Source organism: Zosterops lateralis, assembly GCF_965231275.1.
Source record: "Zosterops lateralis genome assembly, chromosome: 20".
Classification (NCBI taxonomy): Eukaryota; Metazoa; Chordata; class Aves; order Passeriformes; family Zosteropidae; genus Zosterops; species Zosterops lateralis.
Genome location: NC_139780.1, coordinates 11011943 through 11033253, shown reverse-complemented (window position 1 = coordinate 11033253; position 21311 = coordinate 11011943). Strand labels below are relative to the sequence as shown.

The following is a 21311-nucleotide window of genomic DNA, read 5'->3' as shown; positions in this document are numbered from 1 at the left end:
AGGTGATGAGGTACTCCAGGCCAGGCTGGATGGAGCTCTGAACAATCTGGTGTAATGGAAGGTGTCCCTGCTTGAGGCAGGGAGGTGGAACCAGCAGAGCTTTAAAGTCCCTCCAATCCAAAGAGTCTGTGATTCTGTGGTTAAAATCCTTCCCCATGGGCTGTGTCCCTTTTTCTAAAATAAATGGACATTTTGCTTAAAAAAATGATCCCAGGTTCTGAAAGGAGGAAAGGCTGGGGATCAGCCAGCCCACTGGATTGTAACTGAGGTGACCAGCAGCAGACTCTGCACCCCAGTGAAGAAGGTGTGCCCTGCTCTTGGAAAGCCACCAGATAATTCCCTCAGCTCAGCAATTTCTGCTTGTTCATGTAGGCACAAATGAAATGCATAGAACTGGAAAGGGCAGGAACCAGACGAGGAGGAGCAGAGAGCTACATAGGACATCACACGGGTTTTGAATTTCATACTCAGGGCTTTGGGAAACAGGGTGTGGGGTAAGTGAAGCTGGGACCACTCCAGGCTCAGTGTGCAAACCCAGCCACAGGAGGAGCTGGGTGCAGGCTGCATTTTGGGAGGTATCACCCAAAAATGAAATTCATAAAAAGCAGCAGGAAGGGCTGTGTAGGGCTCTGCTCAAGGAACAAGCTTTGCATATTCTTTGCATTAATCCTTGACTAACTGGTCCTTGCATCATCCCTGAGTCTCTTGCTGCTCCACTGTGGCAGGAACAATGTGACTGGGGGCTGGACCAGACCAGAGCTCCAGTTCTTGGCAGAGTTCCCCAGAGCACTCCATGCCCAGAAGCTTTGTGAAAAGTGTCACCAACACCATGGCAGTGTTCAACCATGGCCATGTGAGTCAGGAACACGGTTTGGTCCTCAGACACATGGACCAAACCAGACAGGGAATGGAAACCATGAGAGGTTTAAGTGCTCCAGGGAGGGGTTAAGTGAGGGTTCTGGTGGGACACCACAGCAGGGATAGAGGGGATGGCGCAGCCTGGCATGGGGTGGCACAGGCAGGGATGGGATGGCAGGGGCAGGGATGGAATGGCACAGACAGGATCGCATGAGCAGGTAGAGGATGGCCACAGGTAGGGATGAGATGGCATGGGTGGGATTGGGATGGAACAAGCAGGAATGGGATGGAATAGGCAGCAGTGGGATGCAACAGCCAGGGATAGGATGGAACCGGCCAGGACATGGCAGGAATGGGATAGAACAGGTGTGGATGGGATGGCACGGTCAGGAATGGGGTAGAACAGGTGTGGATGGGATGGCACGGTCAGGAATGGGATGCCGCAGGCGGGGGGGGGGATGGCAGGAGCGGAGCAGGGTCCGGGACAGCGGCTCTGCCGGTCCCCGCCGTGTCCCCGCCGTGCCCCCGGGGCCGTCCCTGGGGCGGGCACGGGGTCCATGGGGGCGTGGCCTGCCCTGGCCCCGCCCCTCACCCCCATCCCCACCCCACGGCGCGCGAGCGGCCCCGCCCCGCCCCTCCGGGGCACTTCCGGCGGAAGCGGGGGGCTCCTTCCCTTTCCGGGCGCGGGCCCCGGGCGGAGCGGCGGGACGGGCGCGGGCCATGGCGGAGCTGGCGCAGGGGCAGAGCCAGAGCGCGGCGCCCGTGGGGATCAAGCCCGAGGGTTTCGTGGACGCTCTGCACCGGGCCCGGCAGGTGAGCTGCCGGCCGGCGGGCCGAAGGCGGGCGGGAGGAGGCCGCGGGGCGCCGCTAGGCCGCGGAGCGGAGGCGGGGCAGGGCCACGGCCCCGCTGCCCCTCTGCCGGGAGAGCGGAGCTCCGGGGCTGTGCCCTGGGGGGCGGCGGGGCTCTGACAGCCGCGGCCGTGGTCGGTGACAGCGCAGCAGCGCTGCTGTGCGGGAGGGGGCGGTCCGCAGCCGTCTGGCCCGGGGCGCCGGGTGGGTGTGAGCTAGTGCCAGGTCGTGTTTCACACGGGGCTTGGTGCGTGGGCTGAGCCATGGAGCAGCCAGAGATCGGCAGCGAGGCTGGGGAAGGGTCTGCGGTGTGTGTCTGTAAGGGAGCTGGGGCCGCTCAGCTGGAGAAGAGGAGGCTCGGGGGGACTTAATCACAATGTACAAGTCCCTGAAAGGAGAGGGTAGCCAGGTGGGGGTCGGACTCGTCTCCCAGGCAACCAGCGACAGGACAAGAGCCCTCAGTCTTCAGCTATGCCAGAGGAGGTTTAGGTTGGACACTGTGAGAGTTTCTTCACAGAAAGGGTAATTGGACACTGGAATGGGCTGCCCAGGGAGGTGGTGGAGTCACTGTCCCTGGAGGTGTTTAAGGGGGCACTGATGTGGTGCTCAGTGCCATTCTCTGATTGATACGGTGGTGATCAGTCACCGGTTGGACTCGGTGACTTCAGAGATCTTTTCCAAACTGATTGATTCTGTGGATACAAACCTTGGCAGGGCAGGAGCTCGGCATTCCCCCCAGGGAGAGAGGGAGGGGGGAGCAAGGTGCTTCTCAAAGGAATTCATAGACTTGCACAGTGCTAAAATGGGAAGTTTCAGTGGAAGTGCCCAGACCTGCAGGAATTAACACCCTTGCCTTCAGCACAGGATATTCCAGGTGTTTGTGCTCCTCTGCTTGGCAGAACAAGAAGCTGCTGCTCACACCAGGGGTGCTGTGGCTGTTGTTCACATCTCCTGTTCCACGTCTGTCACAGCTGTTTGTTTCATCTCTGGACAGGTTGCGCTTGTAGCTGCACATTCAGGAGCTGTGACACAGCTGAGTGTTGCAGGAGCAGAACCCACCTGGTGCTCAAAGACCCTGACTTTAGTCTCTCCAGTTTTACAGGCCAGGTGGGAGAAATCCCCTTCTGTGGCACAGACTTTGTCATTTCACTGACAAACTTATGAGGAAACTAAGCTGGACCCTAAGACCTCTCAAGTGCTCTCTGTAGTGGAACTGAGGTGCTCTCCCCTCCCTCTGAGCTCACCTGGGAACAGTGTGGCAGCCAGTCCACGTTCTGTGCCATCTGCAGTGACCTGCACAGAGGCACCTGATGCTGTAGATCCACACCCTGCACCTCCCAGGGCACCAGGAGCTGCTCTGGGGCCACTGATTGCCCTCTCAGCACAGGTTGGTGGAGTGTGAGCTGCTCCTGGATGAGCCAGGCCTTGCTTCTTTCTGTCTCTGTGAAAGAGTCCTGTCCTTGAGATGTGATGTCTGAGCACCCAGACAGGGTTGTGTGGTTGTTGCAGTTAAATTGAGAGGTGCTGCAGCTTTGTCTTGACCTGTATCTTACTGAAGGCCTCTCACTGCAAAAACATCTTATTTAAACATCTGATAATGCTGCCACCTGTTAGCAGTTGAATAACACATTTATGTAAAAGGAAAGAATCATTTGCTGTTGAAGTGCAGCTCGTTGAAATTATTTTGTGGGTGTTTCAAGTCCAGAAGAGGCCATGAAGTTGATCAGGGATCTGGAGCACCTGCCCTGTGGGGGCAGACTGAGAGCTGAGAGCTGGGGCTCTTCAGCCTGGAGAAGACAAGGCTGAGTGGAGACATCACAGCATCTAATGGGATCTGAAGGGGCTGCAGGGAAGCTGGAGAGAGACTGGACTCTTCATCAGGAACTGTAGTGACAGGACAGGGGAGAATGGGCTCAAACTGAAAGAGGGGACATTTAGGTTGGATATTAGGAAAAAATTCTTCCTTGTAGGGTGGGCAGGCCCTGGCCCAGGTTGCCCAGGAAAGCTGTGGCTGCCCCATCCCTGGAAGTGTCCAGGACCAGGTTGGACAAGGCTTGGAGCAAACTGGGATAGTGGGAGGTGACCCTGACCATGGCAGGGGGTGGAACAAGATGATCGTTGAGGTCCCTTCCAGCCCAAACCCTTCTGTGTTGAACATGCAGCTGTGTGTGCCACTTGTGATCAGTAACAGGTTGAAGTGTGATGCCTCAGAGGATCCTGGCCTCCAAAACAGCCCTGGCTGCAAATGGGTCTGAACTGGAGCTGCCTGATTGCTGTCACTGTGTTTGTGGAGTGAATCTGTGAGGCCCCAGCCCAAGCATGAGGGAGATGGAATAATGAATAGTAAATAATTCTGTGCCTTGGCTGTGGTCACTTACTTGACTTTGTTCTTAAGTTCTTGCTGCAATTATTCTGTATGTGCTGGATTTCTGTGAACCTAAGACTTGAGTTTAGTCTTGATTCCAGTAGCAACCTTCTGGCTTTCTCCCACCCTGGAGACAAGTGTGTTGGGGAATGTGGCTCTGCATGTGTTTGTGGGAGAGCAGTACCCTGTGGTTTTGTGCATTGAGTTGTTTGCTGCCTGTTGAATGTGATTTTTTTCCATTAGTATTTGTGGGATGAAAGAGCTGTTGGAGGGCTAAAGTATTTCCTTCCCCTGTGGAAGTATTTGATTTAATCGAGTTCTGTAGAGGCTGAGAGAGCAGGTGATCTTCTCTTGCACAGAACTGAATTGTCACTAGTGGTTTGTTGCCAAATGTTACTGAAAATGCTCTGCCTTGCTCAGGTGATGGATATTTGCCTCACCACACAAACAATCTGTGATGGAACTTCCTGGCTGAGAATCAGGGGGAAAATCAGCTACACCTAATATTTCTCTGGAGGTGATGGCAGAGCTTTCACCAAGCTCTTGTGTTGTATTTGCCTGAGCTGTACTGATCTGGTACAGTTTTTGTTCTGGTTTTGGCCTTTTTGGAGTACTCCATTTGCTCTAAGGGAATGATGGAGTGAAAATTCAGCCATAGTTCTTACTTTATGGGTTAGTCATCCCTGGCTTGATGTTTGAATCTTTCAAGGTTTTGTGTCACATGTAGGACCGGTAATAAAATTTACAAAATTCAGATCTCACGAGAGCCATAACATTATATTCAGGCTGTAGAATACAGTGCTTGGTTCTGAATATCTAAACAAGGACATAACTTCAAGACAAGGAAGACTTCCCTGAGTAAAGGGAAGTAGCTGCATTCCTCAGAGCCTCTGGGATGTGAGATGATTATAAGAATATAAAATAGAAACCTGGAATATATTTGAAAGAAATTACTGTATGTGGTTTTCATCATTTGTGCTGGATTTGCCTGGATTTTTTTGTGGACTCTGAAATATTTGGGATTTATGAATAATTACTTTTTCAAGGCAGTGCTGAAACTTTGAGCTGCTCTGTCCTGCATCTTCTGTACCACATCTCAGGTGGATTGGTGGCCCTTAGGAGTGGACTGATCTGTCCAACTGCTCCCAGGCAGGGTGGCATTTTGGGGCAGGTGAGAGAGAGGATGTTTGCTCCCCTTTTGAATTGTGGGGTCAGAAAACAAGCAGAGCTGCTTGTACTCACACTTTGGGCTAAAATGGATTTCTCTCAGACCATACGCAAGTTTTGTTCTTACTGACCATCAGTGTCTTGCTGGGTGTTCTGGGAATGCTCTGGAGAGGAAAGGCTGAGGATTGGTGAGCCTGTGATGTGCCATCCTGGCTGCCTCAAAAATGGGAAATATCCTGAGACTGACTGAGAGTCAACAGGCTGCTTGTTTAAAATCCCTTCCTGTACCAGGCTCTAATTTCCATGGTGATGGAGGGGTCTGGGACAAACTTTTCTTTGCCCCCTTGCAGAATCCTTTTTCAGGTCATCCTTAAATAGATTTAGTCTTTACCAATTACTCTGGTATTTAGGAAAACCACCTGTGATGTGAAGCTTAAATGGTTTTATTGGTGGATGGCTTTATTGCTTTCTGCAGAGCTCTGGAGGAATGTCTGTCACCTTCAACTCAAGTGTTCTGCTGAGTGAATGGGAGGAGCAGGACAAGCACCAGAATAGTCTGAAGGGTCAGATGACAGTGCCTTATTGGGTTTTTTATCCTGAAAATACCTAGAATTGGTGATTTTATCTGTTGCTGTTCTTTGCAGGGCACCATGGAGAGGTTTTTCTTAGAAGCTGGGCCTATTCTCTTGAAAGCTGAATTCTGCAGATATTGGTGTTTGAGTGTGCCTAGCAAAGAAACTTCATGTTTAGAAGTGGTTTTGTATTACTTATATTTTGTATTTTCATTTTTGTGGCTTTAAATGTATAGGAGAACAGAAATGGAAGGTATAGGAAAACGTGTGTCTCTCACACAAATTAGTGGATTCATTTGTTTTCTTGGCTTTACCATTGCAATTTTTTGTTGGGGCTTGTGTTGTGTCCTTTAAAGTCTTTGTTGGAGAGCTTTATTTTGGGGAATTTAGGTGCAGAAACAGTGATGCCTTTTCCCCCATTGTGTTTCAGAGCTTGATAAAATGGGTGAATTTGGTTTGGGGGAGGGAAATAGAGGAAAAAAACTTGAGGCTGACAGAGCAGGACAGAAGCAGTGGCTAACAGCAGTACAGTTCTCAAGGTCGTTTAGGCAGATAAGGGCTAGGTCTGCTTGCTTTTGCCATGTCCTAATTTTTGTGCTTACCTCCCTGCTGAACCTGTCATGAAAACTCAGCTTCCCATTTTAAGCTGAATATGAGGTGTTAAAATGTATTTTAGCTGCTACATGAATTTTAAAACCTCAGCTCCTAATTTTGCAGGGTGCATTTTCCTGCTGTGGTGAGGTTCCACTGTTGTCTGCCTGTAATCCACTGGCAGCTGGGAGGCTTTAGAGATAAGGGTACAAGTTTAAATAAAGGAGGCAGGGGGGGAAAGGAAAATATCCTAAAAGCTGATAATGTAAAAATTGCTTTAACACTCTTGCTTTGCCCTTTACTTGGAGGATTCTGTGCCAGGGTGATCACTGTGTGCTCTGTATGAGCAGAGGTTTCCAAAGCTCCCCTGAGCTGGGAGTAGACAGCAAAGCTGGTCCTGAACACCTTTGTACTTCCTTCCTTCTGCTATCCACAGACTGTTTTTTTCTTTTCCTGGAGTTTGTGCTGAGTGATTTCACCTCTAAAGGATCATCCATAACTTGTAAGTTGTAGTAAATAACTTCCAACAGAAAGAGAGTTCTTGAAGAGGGTGTTAAAATCAAATGTCCCAAAATATGTCAGGGTATGTCATACCTGACACTGTTTGGTTTTGGTCTATGTTGTAAGTTACTATATGAAAGCTGTTAATAGATTGCTGTAAAATATATTTTAAAATATATATTTCAGTGTTGAAGTAGTCAGAAAACTTCTCTATTCTTTGTGTTTCAATAAAATTCACTTCATCCCAAACAAAAGGGGAAAGTATGTGAGGGCAAAGGGCTGAATCCATGGATGCAGCACAACATTTAACAAAAGAGTAAAGCATCACCTGGCCCTCCCTCCTGGAGAGGACAAGGTGTGTTAATGCTTTCAGAACCAGCTTTCTGGGGACTTACTGGAGATGTTGATGTACAAAATGCTTGTCATGAAAGCTTCACTACAGGGTTGCAGCTGGTCCCAGTAGAAAATTTTATTCTCTAGCTCTGACATTTCTGACACAGCTGGCTTTCCAAGTTACTGGCTTTCCAAAAGGAGACAGGACAGAGTGGGCTATAAGGAGAAAATGGTCCAAACTTGGAGCCCTTTTCAGAGAAGGCATTGAACAGAGTGTTTCCTATTCTCTCTAAAAGCAGTGCCCTCAATCTTTCAAGATTATTTCAAATAGCTTTTTTTCCAGTACTCTGTGGTTCTGCATCTTGGGCAGTTGTTTGTTCCACTGCAGCAGGAGATAGTGTCAACAACCAGAGTTACTGTAGATGTCTTTCTGTTGCAGTGAAACACAAATTTTAGATATATTGGTCATTTAAAACATATCTGTGTAAAATGGTCTTTCATCTGCTCCTGTTGCTTATTCTCTGGTGAAATCCAGTTATAATGGAGTGAGATGAGTCTCTTGGTAAAGATTCCATTCAATGATTTTCTTTTTGCTGGAAAAGGCAGCAAATGCTGTAGCATACCATGTATTTTATATTTGTTCTGTAACTACTTTGTTCTGCACTTGCTTATTACAGCAAAACACTTTATGTAGGCAAGGGGAGCTGTGAGACTGCAGTTTGCCTGTCCCTGGGAGGGTGTTAACTGGGGTGCAGCACCCAGGGAATGCACCTGGCTGTTTCTAGGGTGTGTTTCCACCAATTAGCTCAGAGAGCAGTTGGGAGAGCTCATGTTGTCAGCACCCACCTGTAGAGCTGTTCCCCAAATGTCACTAGAGATGAGCTTAACTTTTCACTTGTATTGAGTGATGTTTAGGTGTGTGTCTCACTTAGTTTATTTGTTTACCTTAGTTCCCTTACTGTGATACCTGACTGTCTCCTCTTTCCTGTGAATAAACTCCTTTTATCCTGGCTCAGCAGGAATGGCAGTTTCCCCTCTGGAAGGGTTGGAAGCAGAGGCATAGGCAGCATTAGATGTGTTTGTGCTGTACTGACCACTGCAGGAAATGGAAACTAGTTCTGGACTGATAATTTGCCCGCTGGCTTATTCCTCACGCAGTAAACAAATGTGATCCAGTGTCTCTGACAGGGAGTTCCCGAACCTGTCCTTGTGCTGTGTGTTTTCACTCTGCTCCCCCACGGATATGTGAGTGTGCATTTCTATGTGTCTGGATCTGCAGGGGTGCAGGAGGAAGCACATGTCCTCCCACACACCTCTGGTGGTGGCAGCTTCTCCAGGATAGAGTTGGTGGGTTAGTCTGAACCCTCCTCTTAGCAAGATTTAGCTTGTCAGCTCTCCATTGAGCAAATAATCCTGAATATAATGTTCCAGGGAGTAAACGTCTGCTTATGATCAGGAAGAGGAACTGGGTGAATGTGATCGTAATTAAGCAAATATTAAAAGCAAGCAGAAAATTGTTTGCTTTACAAATGAAGCACCTTGTTACAAATCCACCTATATAGTGAATACCTGAGAGAAGATTGGCCTGGGGTCAATGCTTTATTGGGAGAAAGAGTGTTTAATTGTGGTGGCTGAAACTTCGGCTATGCTGATAATGCTTTTATCTCGTTTTTATAGATTGCTGCTAAAATTGGAGATATTCCTCACTTGAATAATTCTACAACACTTGTGGACCCGTCAGTCTATGGTTATGGAGTGCAGAAACGGCCCCTGGATGATGGAGGTAAGCTGCCTGTCATTAGTCAGTCTGGTGGATGCAGCTCCTGAAATTCATCTATGGAGACAGCTGTCTGTTTTCAGGATGGAAAATGCAGCTTTCTGTGTATGAACGTTTTATACAAGATGCCCTGTGCTGTTTACTCTTACCTAGATTGTACAGTGTACTTAGGCATTGGTATTAATGTGAAGCAATTCTTGGTTAGTTCATGACCTTTGGGAATTAGCAAACAAACGATGTCATTTAAATCTTGGTCTGTGGTACTTGAGGGAGGGAGGAGGATTTGCTTATTGGGTGGGCCTGTGCTGGAGCCCACATATAGAGCACCAGGTGTACACAGTACATGTTCTTCCCTGGTGGCCCTTATTTTCTGAGAGCAGGGAGTGTGTAGGGCCAGTATTATACGTGTTCTTTCCATCTGCGACCATAGTCACAGCCCAGGAGCTGAGTTGCTGTCAAGTTCTGGTTGCTTTGTTCATGGATTTTAAGGAGAAAAGGTATTTATGGAAGATGATGGAAATTGGAAGGAAACTTCCTGTATTAGCTTAAGCTTTCTCCATTATTATTTGAGAATTTTAAAATCTCTGAAGAATTTAAAAATGGCCATAGCCAAAGGATAGTTTATTGCACAGACCATAACTATCATAAAATATTGTATGAATTGTTACAATTTTAAAATAAGGCACTGGTTTCTTATCTTTGGTGGAAACAACAAAAATGTTAGAACAAGAATTTTTTAGGTTTTATAAGTCTAATGATATGGATTGTTACAAGAAGTGTTTAAACTGTATTATCTGCTGCTGTATAGATGCAAAGAGCTCACCTCTTCTTGTGAAGAAATAAGAGGCATGGCTATGTCTTCCTTTCTGTTATTTCCTCTGTTATTTTTCCTGACACTTGTAGCCCTGCAGAGTGATTCTCTCCCCCATGGATATGTTCAGGAGTACTGAGGAGATAAGCCAAGCTGCTGCCTAGCACTTCATTTTGGGGAAAAAAAAAAAAAAAAATCTGTCTGATACAAAGGCTGAAAATAACTGCATGTCTGCTTCTCAGTCTGAAAAAACATGCTGGAGCATGGGGAGAAGTTTCTTTCATGTGGAGCTTCTGGCTTGCTAACGTTACTGTTTTCTGAACAGAGAACTTCTGTTCTCTGCTTTTGGCTCCATTTGAGCAACAGGTTGCTGCTGCTCCTTTGGTTTGGGGTTTCAGGAGAGAATGGATTTTTCTGGGTGAGCCCTCACACTTTGTATCTTGGACTGGAGCATCCTTTTATTGATAAGCCAGAGGTCTGGGATTGGTGGTATGTGCTGGCTCTGCAGGGGAAGGTGCTGAGCTGTCACAGGCTGGGCAGTGTTGGGGAATGCTGAACAGCTCTGAGCTTGCTCTGAGTAGCTGAGGGACATGGCTATGTGTGAAAAGGAGTAAAAATAGCCTTCTGGGAAGCAGTCATTCACAACATTTGTCCTGTGTGTGTTTTTCATTGATTCATCAGACTGAACTCGAGATCCAACCTCTTGACAAAATGGGTTTTATGAAATGGTCATGGTGCTTCAGTGACAGGTTGGACTTTGTACTTAAACTTGTACTGACGAGCCCTAGGACTTGGTGATCCCTGTTTGTGTTGACACAGACCATGTCAATACAGTAGCAGTCTGGGCCATGAAAGTGCCTTACTGCTGCTTTCTTGTGCTGTGTAGAGAACTCCATGGAGTGGGTATTGTTCCTGGGAGAGCCTCCCAGGGAGGGTATTCCTGACTCCTGGATCAGCAGTTGTTCTTCTCCCCCTGTCCTCACCACTGGACCTTGTCTTTAATTGTTTTTAAAGTAGCTCCAATGCTGTGTTTGCCCTTGGGTTGTTCCTATACATCTGTATATGACTTTGTCCAACTCCTCCCCCCTCTGGTCTGTGAGATCTTTAAGGAGAAGAGAAATGACGGAAGAAATGTTCTAAAGGGCTGGAATGTGACAGAGAAGCAGGAATTGTCAGGGTAGGGATAAGGATTGTAGCACTTCTTTCAGCTTGGGTCATGTTGGGTTTTATTTGTAATGGTATTAGTAGGTCTTGTACTGAGATGGAGAACTCACCGTGTGGCGAGTTCCCTCTACATGTGGGATCCTCCTGTGCTGTTCTTTACCTGCAGCCTGGCAAAGCAACTCCTGAAGCTGTGGGTGCTTCTTGCTCTGTTGTGGTGTGATCCATATCTTAGTCATGGGCTACCTGCTCTTGCTGTCATGTAATTAAATGTCTGTGATGCCACCTGAGGAAGTGGTCTTAAGGCAGGTGTCAATGTGTTGATCAAAACAAATTCAGCTGCTTTTAAAGCATTTCCAGGAAAAACAGATTTATTGTAGTGTCAGAAACCAGGATGTGTGAGTGCTTTGTGCACCTCCCTTAACATAACCCTCATCTGAACTGAGGGATCAGCAGGATCAGCCCTGGTAACCTGGTTCTTTGGTGTTAGATGGAGCTTGAGACTGATTATTTCTCTTTTTCCTGCCTTTTTTTTTTTTTTTTTTTTTTTTTTTTTCTGGAAACAACTTGAAAGTAATCATGCGAACAGCTGTAGTGCAGGGAAGAGATCAAGTTTATTTGTACTGCTCCTGGGAAGTCACAGCTGGCATTTCTGTGGCCACTTGCAGAGGTTAATGTTTCTCAGGGAAGGGGAGCACTAGGGACAGGTGAGTCTGAACTGCAGACAGACCTGGTAGAATCTTGCCTGTGGCTGCTGCTGAGGACAGACCCCAGCCCTCCTGTTAAGGGCCAACTGCTGCCCCTGGCCTCTGTTTTAATTAAAAGGGTCCTCTAATTATCAGCACAGATTAATAAGTTTGTTTAATGCTAAATAATCTTTAGAGAAACAGCCTTCTTTTGTTCAAAGGAAGCAGGGATGTAGTCTGCTGCAGAAACTGATGGACAGAACATTACTCTTTGTTTGCCCTGCTCTGGGCTGCTTTAAAGGAGTGTCCTGTGAGATCCATAGGATTAAGCAGCAGCACTACAGCTAAGGCTAGGGCATCCTTTGAGTCTGGGAGAACAAAGGTGTGAGACCTTGGAGAAGCCTCACATCCCCCTCTCTCCACTCCTCTCTCCTTCTGAAGCTCCTTTGGTTCATCCAGATCTGAAGATGACCTGTTCTGGTGTAATAAAACTCGATTGCAGTAGAACCAAGGGCTCAAACAGGACATGATCCTGCTGTACAGAGTACTTTATTCTGTTCTTCCAATGTGTTTTCAATGAAAATAGCAGTGGGCAGAAGGGAATTTTATTCCTGTCTTACTGCAGATGAAAGTCAGTACTGATGCTCTTTGACACATCTGCAGCAGCAGTAGGATCAGGGCAAAAGTCCAGATCTCCTGGCAAAAGATTTCATTTAATGCACAAAATGCTACTGTATTTCACAATTGTAACTTTACAGATGGCCGGTTTTTTAAATAAGATGGTTTAAGGGAGGGGAAAAATCCTCCAAAGATTTGCAGTAAAGTCAGACACAAAAATAATTAGGATCTGACTATTTAATTAAAGAAAAACCTATTGATACTTAATGATGGAGAATTAGGGTAACTATCTTTGTAGCTTTCTAAAAATTATGGTGATCCCATTCTGGCTCTAAAGTATGAAAAGCAGCCCTGTTCCACTGCTCTCAAGGAGATGTGTTGCTCTGAGTTTATTCTACCCATGAAGATATTCCTGAAGAGATTGTATATTCCCATCATGCACATTAATTTAGTGGGAGGCACTGCTCTGTTTTATGGGGTGGAAGAAAAATCCGCATTTGTTTTGAGTGTCTGTTAGGTAGGATTCAGTTAAGGTGAAGCGTAAAGCAGAATGAAGAGTTATCAACCAGCAGGTGCCATTAATAGGAAATTGTGCTGATTTTATTCAGTGTTTTTCCTTATTTGCAGTAAAATGACTACAGTTACAGTTAAGTTGTACTGAATAGATGTAAAAGGGGGAAATATGTATGTGACTTGTCAGAGTTCAGCCCCCTGCATGGTGTGGAGGGAGGCAGTGGAATGGTGCATCGGCTTCCAGTATTGTGGCTGCCCCAGCCCTGCCTCTCTAGTAGTCCCTGTTTTTCAGAGAAAACTGGGCATGTTGGAGAAGGAATGGACCTTTAAGTTGTTGGAATTGGGAGCCACATCACTTCCCCCTCCCCAAAACAGAGAGATCATAACTGACTTGAAGTAAATAATTTCCATTTCTCTCCATTTGCCTTCAATCTCAGTTTTTTGAGAAGTTATCTGTGAACTGTGGAAGAAATGGTCTCTCACACAAGTTAGTGTGGCATAATTTTTCCATATTAATTTGGAAAGGAATGGCCTCTCACACATGTTATTGTGGCATAATTTTTCCATACTAATTTGTACAATAAACATGCATTAAGGCTGATATCTCCCTATGGAGGTGAATGGCTTACTCTGTTTGGACAGTACTCCAAAAGGGCTGGAGAGACATTGTTACCTCCATCTAAAATATTAATTCCCTAACTGATTTAACTTCCTGTGCTCATACAGGTTTCCCCTCAGAAGTTGTCTTTTTCAAGTGTAGGATTGTGTTACAAAATGAAGGCTCTTCTCTTGGGTGCGTGAACCTGGGGAGTCGATTATAGGATGTATGCGTGTCTCATAATTTGTGGGCAGCGGCTGCAGCGGAACAGATTGCTGAGAGAGCCCTTCTGGTGAATTGAAATGCAAAGTGGAGGTTTAAATACAGCCTTTGCAGAGTTAAGACCACTCTTTCTGGCATCTTGATAATGAGTGGCTTGTCTGTGGCAGCCCCACACTGCAGCAATGCTACCGGGCCTGCTGCGTGGAGTTGAAATATTCCGAGTGCAGTTCGGAGCAAGATTCTGAGTTGGGTCGTATTTGCTCAGCTCTGTGGTAGAAGCTTATCAGCCAGAGCAAATATTCCCCATTACATCACCCACCTTTTTCAACTGCAATATTAATAGTTACCAAATTAGAGCTTTTCATGTTCAGGGTGAGAATATGCAAAGACCAATCTAAGGGAGTCAATTAACACAGCAGTTGTCTTATTGCTGAGCTGAGGAGAGTAATAAAATAGATACGCTGTAGATATTTTGGTCCTGAATTATCATGGAGGTATTGGCACACAGCAGAAATACACTGTTAACTCTCTTTGTCTGTTTTCTTGGAGTAAAGTGTTTGGCCACAAACTTGATGCATTTTTCTACCAGATTTACAGAGTGTTGGATACATCCACTTTCTGTCTCTGCCAGCTGATTGGCAATTTATTTCAGGTCAAAGAATGTGCAGCTTGCTGCAAGGTAGTTTGAAACAGCATCTTTATTATCACAGCTCACATGTTGGCCAGTTTCATTTGTTTTGTTCCATGCCCTCCGGGCATGCAATATAGTCTTTCAACTGGTTGTTAGCACCAAATGGTCTGGTTTTTTAGCTGGTTTGCTGCAGGCAAAGTCCAGTAGGAAGCCCAGCAGGGCTTGTGTTCCCACTTTGCGTGAGTTGGTCTAATGATATTTTCCCTATTAACGTTTGGAAGAAAGATCTAATCTGTCGGGGCTGGGGGGAGAAGTCTGTCTCAGGGTTGTCAGTTGGGAGATAATTGCTAATCATAGATGGACCACCAGCTAACATGGCAGAAATGCCTGGAATGTGTTCAAGAACATGTGTTTTGTTGGGTTGAAACAGTGTTTTGGTGCCACGAGGTTACTTAACAGCCCTATTCCTTTAACAGGTCTCCGTGTAAGTGGGCTCCATGGAGCACAGATCAGAGACACAGAGAGAAGTATGTGCCAGCCCTGTCTAATGCTTGGACTGAGGGAATCTCTGAGGCTGCCTGGCTTTTGTTCTTGTTTTTTAATACACACTGATCTCCTTCAAATTTCTCTCCTTCCTCCCCCCTTTCCCCTTTTTTAACTACTTTGGGCTTAATTTGGGAAGGGGGGAGGTTAGTTGCAGGGATTTGGATTTGGGCAGGCAGGATTTTCTCCCATGACTCTCAGCATGGGAGGATGCAGATCAATTCCCTATCCTGTGTTCAGCTGGACACTGGGCTATGGTGTGTGTTGATCAAGAAATCCCCTCCTGTTTTGTACCACATAACGCATTCATTTCAGCCACTGAACCTAAATTACTGTTTTGCTTTTCTTTCTTTTTTGATGAAACGGTAAGAACTCTCTTTCTGTAGGGATGAAGTTAGTTTATCCGTGCTAATGCTTTGATTTTTTTCCCTTTTTTTCTCTTTCTGCCACAGTAGGTAACCAGTTAGGGGCCCTGGTACATCAAAGGTAAGCAGTGGGTTATGTTTTATTATTTATTGATCAATTCTAATTGTTTATTGATCCACCATCTGTAGTAGTGTTAGGAAGTCAGAGGTTGAGAATGTGGAAAAACTGTCAGCTTGGGTTTGCTCCAGCCTGGGTTGTTTGTTCTGATGAAAAAAAAGAGGAGTTGATGTGAAACTTGAGGTCTCTGCAAATCTGCAGGACCAAAAAAATTAAATTCTCTCTCCTTTCCCTTCCCCTGCCCTGGCAGGGGCAGGAAAGAAAAAGTGTAAAAAGATCTGGAATTTTGGCAAAAGAGGGAAGTATCAAACAGACACGTTACTGTTGTTATTTTAGTTTTGTTGGTGTAATGTGACCTGGGATGACTCCTTTGTCAAAGATGGTTTGGGAAGATTGAAGGAAGTATGAGTTGTCATCCAGCATGTCTCAGCATTCAATAAAATGTAAAATTCTCAGTTTTTCTCAAATCCTGCTCTTGAGGAGTTTTCTGTGTTGTTGTGAAGGGAAGAACATTTCTAAAGCTGGATTAGGCTGAAAGGGAATAGTAGAGCATTTCCATCCTGGCCAGCTCTTTGGGGCCTCAGCAGAAGGGACAAACAATGTGCATGAAAGCTGTACAACCTTAAATTTTTAATGCTTAAGTTAAAGCTAATGTCCTACTACACCATCCTGGAAAGGGGTAGGCAGTGTTAGTACTTTATCTGCAACTCAGCTAATCAAGTCTAGTGTGTATTTTATACCTTTCCGCACAGATCTAAAGCAAAATAATAGGAAAAATTTAATATTCCTCCACAAAAAACCTGCATTGAACTTACTGTGCAGGTGTTTTATTGCTTTTGAGATTGCTGAACAAATTGTACATAATGTATATTTGCAAAATCCATATTCATGCTGTTGTGTTTTCTACAAGTCAGAAACAGCTAAACAAAAAAAAACAATACAAACAACAATGCAAGTTAAATTCCTTTCTACTTGACTATGGTCAGGTTTTAGGAAACTGCTTTGAGTGATTTGTTTTGAAGCAGACACACTGAAAATGTCCAAAGAGCAATAGTTATGGAAGTCTTGAGATAATAAGACTTCAATTAGCAGGGGATAATTGAAGACAATTTTTATTAATTCCAAGGAAAATAATGATAAGGACAAGCAGATGAAAAAAGAGTCCCAAAACACCAAACCTTTGGTGAAATTCAGAAGGGAGATTTCATGTCAGGACTGGCTTTGGTTGGTGTCTCCTGGGAAGAGAATATCCAGAAGCGTTGGGCAGACACTGCTGCTTGCAAGGTCCAGGCTCAATGATAAGGAAACTTTGTGAGTTTTTTGTTAAATCTGTCTGGAGCAAGAATGACAAAAAGAGTTTCTTCCATCAGCTTCATTCAAGATACCAGAGGTAGACTGGAAATGGATCCAGCATAGGAGAAATTGTGTGACCATGAGAGGTCCCTTCCAAAACAAATTATTTTGACAGTGATGTGCTTTTACTTGTGTGTGCAGGATCCCTGTGCTGAGCCCAGGCTCCATGGCAGGGATGTAGCTTCTTCCAAATTGTTCTTTGTAATGACTTTGATGGGGTTTTCTTCCCTTTATTTTTTTTTTTCCCTCTTTTAGGGCTGTAATAACAGAAGAGTTCAAAGTGCCTGATAAAATGGTTGGATTTAGTAAGTACCTTGGATGCTTTTGATGCTTCTTGATGTGTTTTCTGTGCAGGAATGCTGTTGATTCTGACACTAGTTTTTGTGCTTATTAGCCTTGGATAAGCCTTGTTTAGTGCTGTCTCCATGGGGAACAGAGAATCTGTGTTTAAAATCTAGATGCAAACTTTGTGGAAAAGCTTAGTGTCCCAGTAATAAGAACAAGAATGTTTGGTACAGGTTACTGAGCATTTTAGTGATTTTCTCTTTTAAGTTCTCATTAACACAGTACATAAACAAGTCAAAAGTGAATTTATTTCCCTTCATTGCACCATTTTACTTTTTAAGTAAGCAAAACTGTGAGAATTGAGGAAGGAAAACAACATGTAAATGTTAAAATATGAGTTGACTAAAGGCAAGTTAAACAGAATTTTAAATTTCTCACACATTTGCTGCAGGGAAAGTCAGCCAGACAAGAGTTTTTCCTAGATTTGCATTCCTGATACTGTTCTCTTTCAAGCTTGATCTTAATTTCTCTCTTCCTCTTAATGATCATTACTCTGGCTTTCAATGGCACCTCCTGCTGATGTGTTACTGCAGTGATTGCATAGACTCTTCCACTGCTGGGTCTCTGTGTATCCCTTCCAATTTGATACATGGAGAGTAAAGAGGAAAATAACAGCCCGTGGTAATTACCCCATAGAGCGCCAAGTTTTGTCCTGACTCTAAAGACACTGTAAGACTGTAACTCAAATTCCTGCAAAGGAAAGGCTCCCTCCTCTCCTGCCACACCTCTTCATTTGCCAGTCCTGGTGCTACACCTGGAGGATGTTGACCATGGGAGAGGGAAGCTTACAGGCATCATGTGTGTCTCACCCTGGTTCAGGGGCAGATATGAGTTATCTCATATCAAACAGATTTGAGGGGATGCAATCCCACAGCTGAGATGCTTCTTTGGGGCATCCTGAGCCAGGAATACCTGGTTGAGTTGACAGCTTTGCTGTTTTTACAGTCTGAGAAGGGTAGGAATGGTGATTGACACAATCTGTGCTCTGGGTGTGTTGTTGTGAAACAGTGATGTGTCAACTCAGAGAGTTAAGAGAGAGGGGTATTTGTGTTCCCTGGAGGTTGATAGAGCATTTCAGTATGTGGTTCTGTCTGAGTGCAGACGGCCAAATAGCATGTCCATTCAAAAATGGCAGTAAAATAGGAATTGTAAAGAACCTTTTTTTGGTACTCCAAATAACTGGCTTATTGGTTCAGGCTGAACAAGATGTACTTAAATTACTCTCCTAGCATCACCCAAACAACTGCTTTATTTCTTTCATACTTATTCCTTTCCATTCCTGTGCAAGACGGGCTTTTTTGTTTTGTTTTTCCAAGCAAATAGAATAACGTTCAGCAGTATTTTAATGTTTTTCTGCTTTGATAAATTTGGTCATGCTGTGGATGCTTCTTCTGCAATCCTGGAGTCAAACTGTTCCTTTATAGCTGCAGCAGAGTAAAAGGGGGAAGGTGCTCTGCAGTTTCCAGGAAAAACAGTTTGTTCTGATGCTTGTTGAACTCATTTCAGTAATCGGCAGGGGAGGAGAGCAGATCTCACGGATTCAGATAGAGTCTGGCTGCAAAATTCAGATTGCTCCAGGTAAGCTTCTCTTTGTGTGGTGGGTGAACAGGTTTTAGTGTCAAAGGGTGTTGTGTCCATTAGATCAGGCACTTCCCATGCTCACGGTGTTGTCACCATTAACATGGACAAAGACAGCCATGGGATAGCTGTTGTGAGACCCACCTCCCAACCAGGGTAGAAAACAGGTTTGGGTAGTGGAACACTGAGGGAACTGGCTTTAACCAGCAGATGGTTGCAGAGCAGATGAACAATCCATGTTGTGCTTAGACCTGAAGCTGTTGAGTTTTCTCACTTTGCTCAGCTCTGTGGTTTGCCTCTGACTGGTCTGGTCAGCTCCACCTCCTGGCAGAATACATTTCAGAAGGGTTGGCAGCAGCTCTTCATACAGCTTGCTTTGCATCATAAAAATGAGAGCATTTGTCCAAATGGGATCATTTGGTGCCAGTTTGCTTTGGGTACAGCAGTGTACAGCACTGTGCTGTACAGGGGACTGTTAATCAGTGTTATTTGAGCTTTTACCCCTCCCTTTAATTGGTGGGAAAGGCTTTAAAAGAATGCAGACATCCAGTAAATCATTTAAAATATGTTGATCCTGGATGTCTTTGAATATTTTAGCATGTTAGGTGTGCAAGTGGGTGGTGCTTCCATTGGTGCTTCACAGTCACTTAAATAGCTGCCACATTTTTAATTCCATATATCACAAGTTTTCTCCTTGTTTCCTTTGCAGATAGTGGTGGGATGCCCGAGAGACCCTGTGTACTCACTGGGACACCAGAGAGCATTGAGTGAGTTCTGATTTAATTTCTCTCCTTTTTCCTTCTTTCTCTTTTCCCTAATGCTGTGCTCTGTCAGTGGTGCTACTTTGGTTATTAGCCACACCAGCAAATGTTGGCCTAAAGAAACTTGAGGGTCTCTGGAGCATAGAACCTCTTGGTCTGATGCTTTAAACTGTGCACCTCAAAGGCTTTTTTTTTTTTTTTTTTTTTTTCCACTTGCAGTTTGAATCCTCTGCAGAAATTTCTTTGGAATTCCTCTCCGCAGGGTGAGGTTGCTCTTAGGGCACCTAGGATGCAGTTTTGTAACTGCAGCTTTCCAGGATACTGAGCTAAGCTGTTGAAGGGCACTTCTCTTCTCCCCTTCGCTTCCTTACTCCTATAGAGATTGTCATCCTTCCAGCTGAAGAAGGGCTGCATGAGGCCTCTAAAGCCTGTGGGTGCCACTCCAGGATACTCTGGAGGTTGTTGGTGTTGTTGCAGAGCAGCATGAGGCCCACTGGGTGCTTGTCTCTGCATTGCTGCCAACAAGAAGCAAAGGACTGAACCCAAGTCTTGATTCTGCTCCTTGCATGGTAGAGACATGTGGCCAGCCAGCAGGGATTTCTATCTTTAGACCTATAGAAACTTTAGGGACAGTGTTTCCTCCCTCCCCCTTCCCAGGAGCTGAGTTTGAGACTCTCACAAACCAGTTGAGGACCTCCTGCTGGAACTGGATCCAGAATCCTCAGGCTTACAGGAACACACTTAACATATGGAGCTGCTCTTTCTCTCCCCAGCCTTTGGGTAGGTGGGTTTTTTAAAATCCATCTGGAAATCTTTGAGTTGCGTTTGAAAATACATTGGTGCAAAGACTGTCTCTCTAAAGAGAAGACACACTCATCATTCTTCCATTCCTAAAGAGATCTAAGGGTACTTACATCTCCTTATTCTACCATAATACTGCAAGCAGTGAGCCAGAATAAATATAATTGGCAAACTCACATTATAGGGCAGGCAGTGTATTCTTGCTGATATTGAAGTGGTTCTCCCCCTTTAGCAAAGGATATTTAAGAACAAGAGCAAAATAGTAAAAAGCTGGGGTGCCTCAGGAGATGCAGTTATGGGAAAATGGGGGAGAGGTTTAGTTAAGACTTTGTGGTTCTGAAATAAGCAGTTAAATGTACTTGTGTCCAAGAGTGTCTTTAAATAAAATGTGAGTAAATTTTAAAAGTAAGAATATTAAATTTGTAAAACAGAACATGGACATAGAATTAAATTAAATTTAATTTGCTTTTGTGGTAAAACTCTTGACAAATTGGTTGTTTGAACTGTTTTTTTCAGGCTACTTGTAGAAAAAGGAAGTGAAGTAAGGAAACCATTCAGACTTCTTTGAGAAGGGTTTTGTGAAGAATATCTTCATTAGTTAGATCCAGTGACACACTAATAGGGTTAATTTCTGAGTGACCCCTTCTCATCTGAAATATGTTGTGTATTAACTGTTGTTGTCTCTATATCATCACTAAAAGAACTTTGCACAAAATATTAGGCAGATTAATAAAACCTCCTAAGATTTTTCCAGAATATTTGAAGTGGGCTTCCAGAAATTCATCTTTTCCCTTTTGTCGTGAGAAAGTCAAGGGCAAGCAGTGCTCTGCTCTGAGTGCAGCCTCAGAGCACCACCCTCTGAGCTACCTTGGGGGAATGTCTGCTTGCAGGGATGACTTTTTACTGGTTCTTCAAATCTCCAGAGAGAAGTCAGTTATCCTTAGGGTGCCTGATATGGCTTGGTGTGAAGTGGAGAGAGGGGAAGATGCTACATTAGGCTGTACAGGGAGCCAGTGAACTTCTGCTCTCAGAAGGGTTGTGGGACAAGGGCAGGAATGGGATGTGCTGATATAGGAGTCTTCAAGATGAAGGGAAACCCTGTCAGTTACCTCTGACGTGCTAAAGATTTTAGAGAAGGGATCTTTAATCTCCCAAATGCTTCTTTGTGTGTCTCTTCTCACCAGGAGTAGAAGA

At 44.9% G+C, this 21311-nt stretch overlaps 1 protein-coding gene across 3 annotated transcripts in view; it reads left to right on the top strand.

Moving 5' to 3' along the window:
- The first annotated feature begins 1543 nt into the window (after positions 1 to 1543).
- The window catches only part of FUBP3 (far upstream element binding protein 3), a 38412-nt gene continuing 18644 nt past the window's right edge, over positions 1544 to 21311 (top strand). For 2 of the 3 annotated variants that reach the window (XM_083875637.1, XM_083875635.1), the window contains exons 1-7: positions 1544 to 1671; positions 8914 to 9019; positions 14730 to 14780; positions 15249 to 15282; positions 16888 to 16937; positions 18484 to 18555; positions 19265 to 19322. In XM_083875637.1, coding sequence (XP_083731763.1) covers positions 1579 to 1671; positions 8914 to 9019; positions 14730 to 14780; positions 15249 to 15282; positions 16888 to 16937; positions 18484 to 18555; positions 19265 to 19322 — 464 coding nt within the window. In that variant the 5' untranslated portion in view covers positions 1544 to 1578. The remainder of the gene's footprint in view (positions 1672 to 8913; positions 9020 to 14729; positions 14781 to 15248; positions 15283 to 16887; positions 16938 to 18483; positions 18556 to 19264; positions 19323 to 21311) is intronic. The other variant, XM_083875636.1, reaches the window with a different exon arrangement.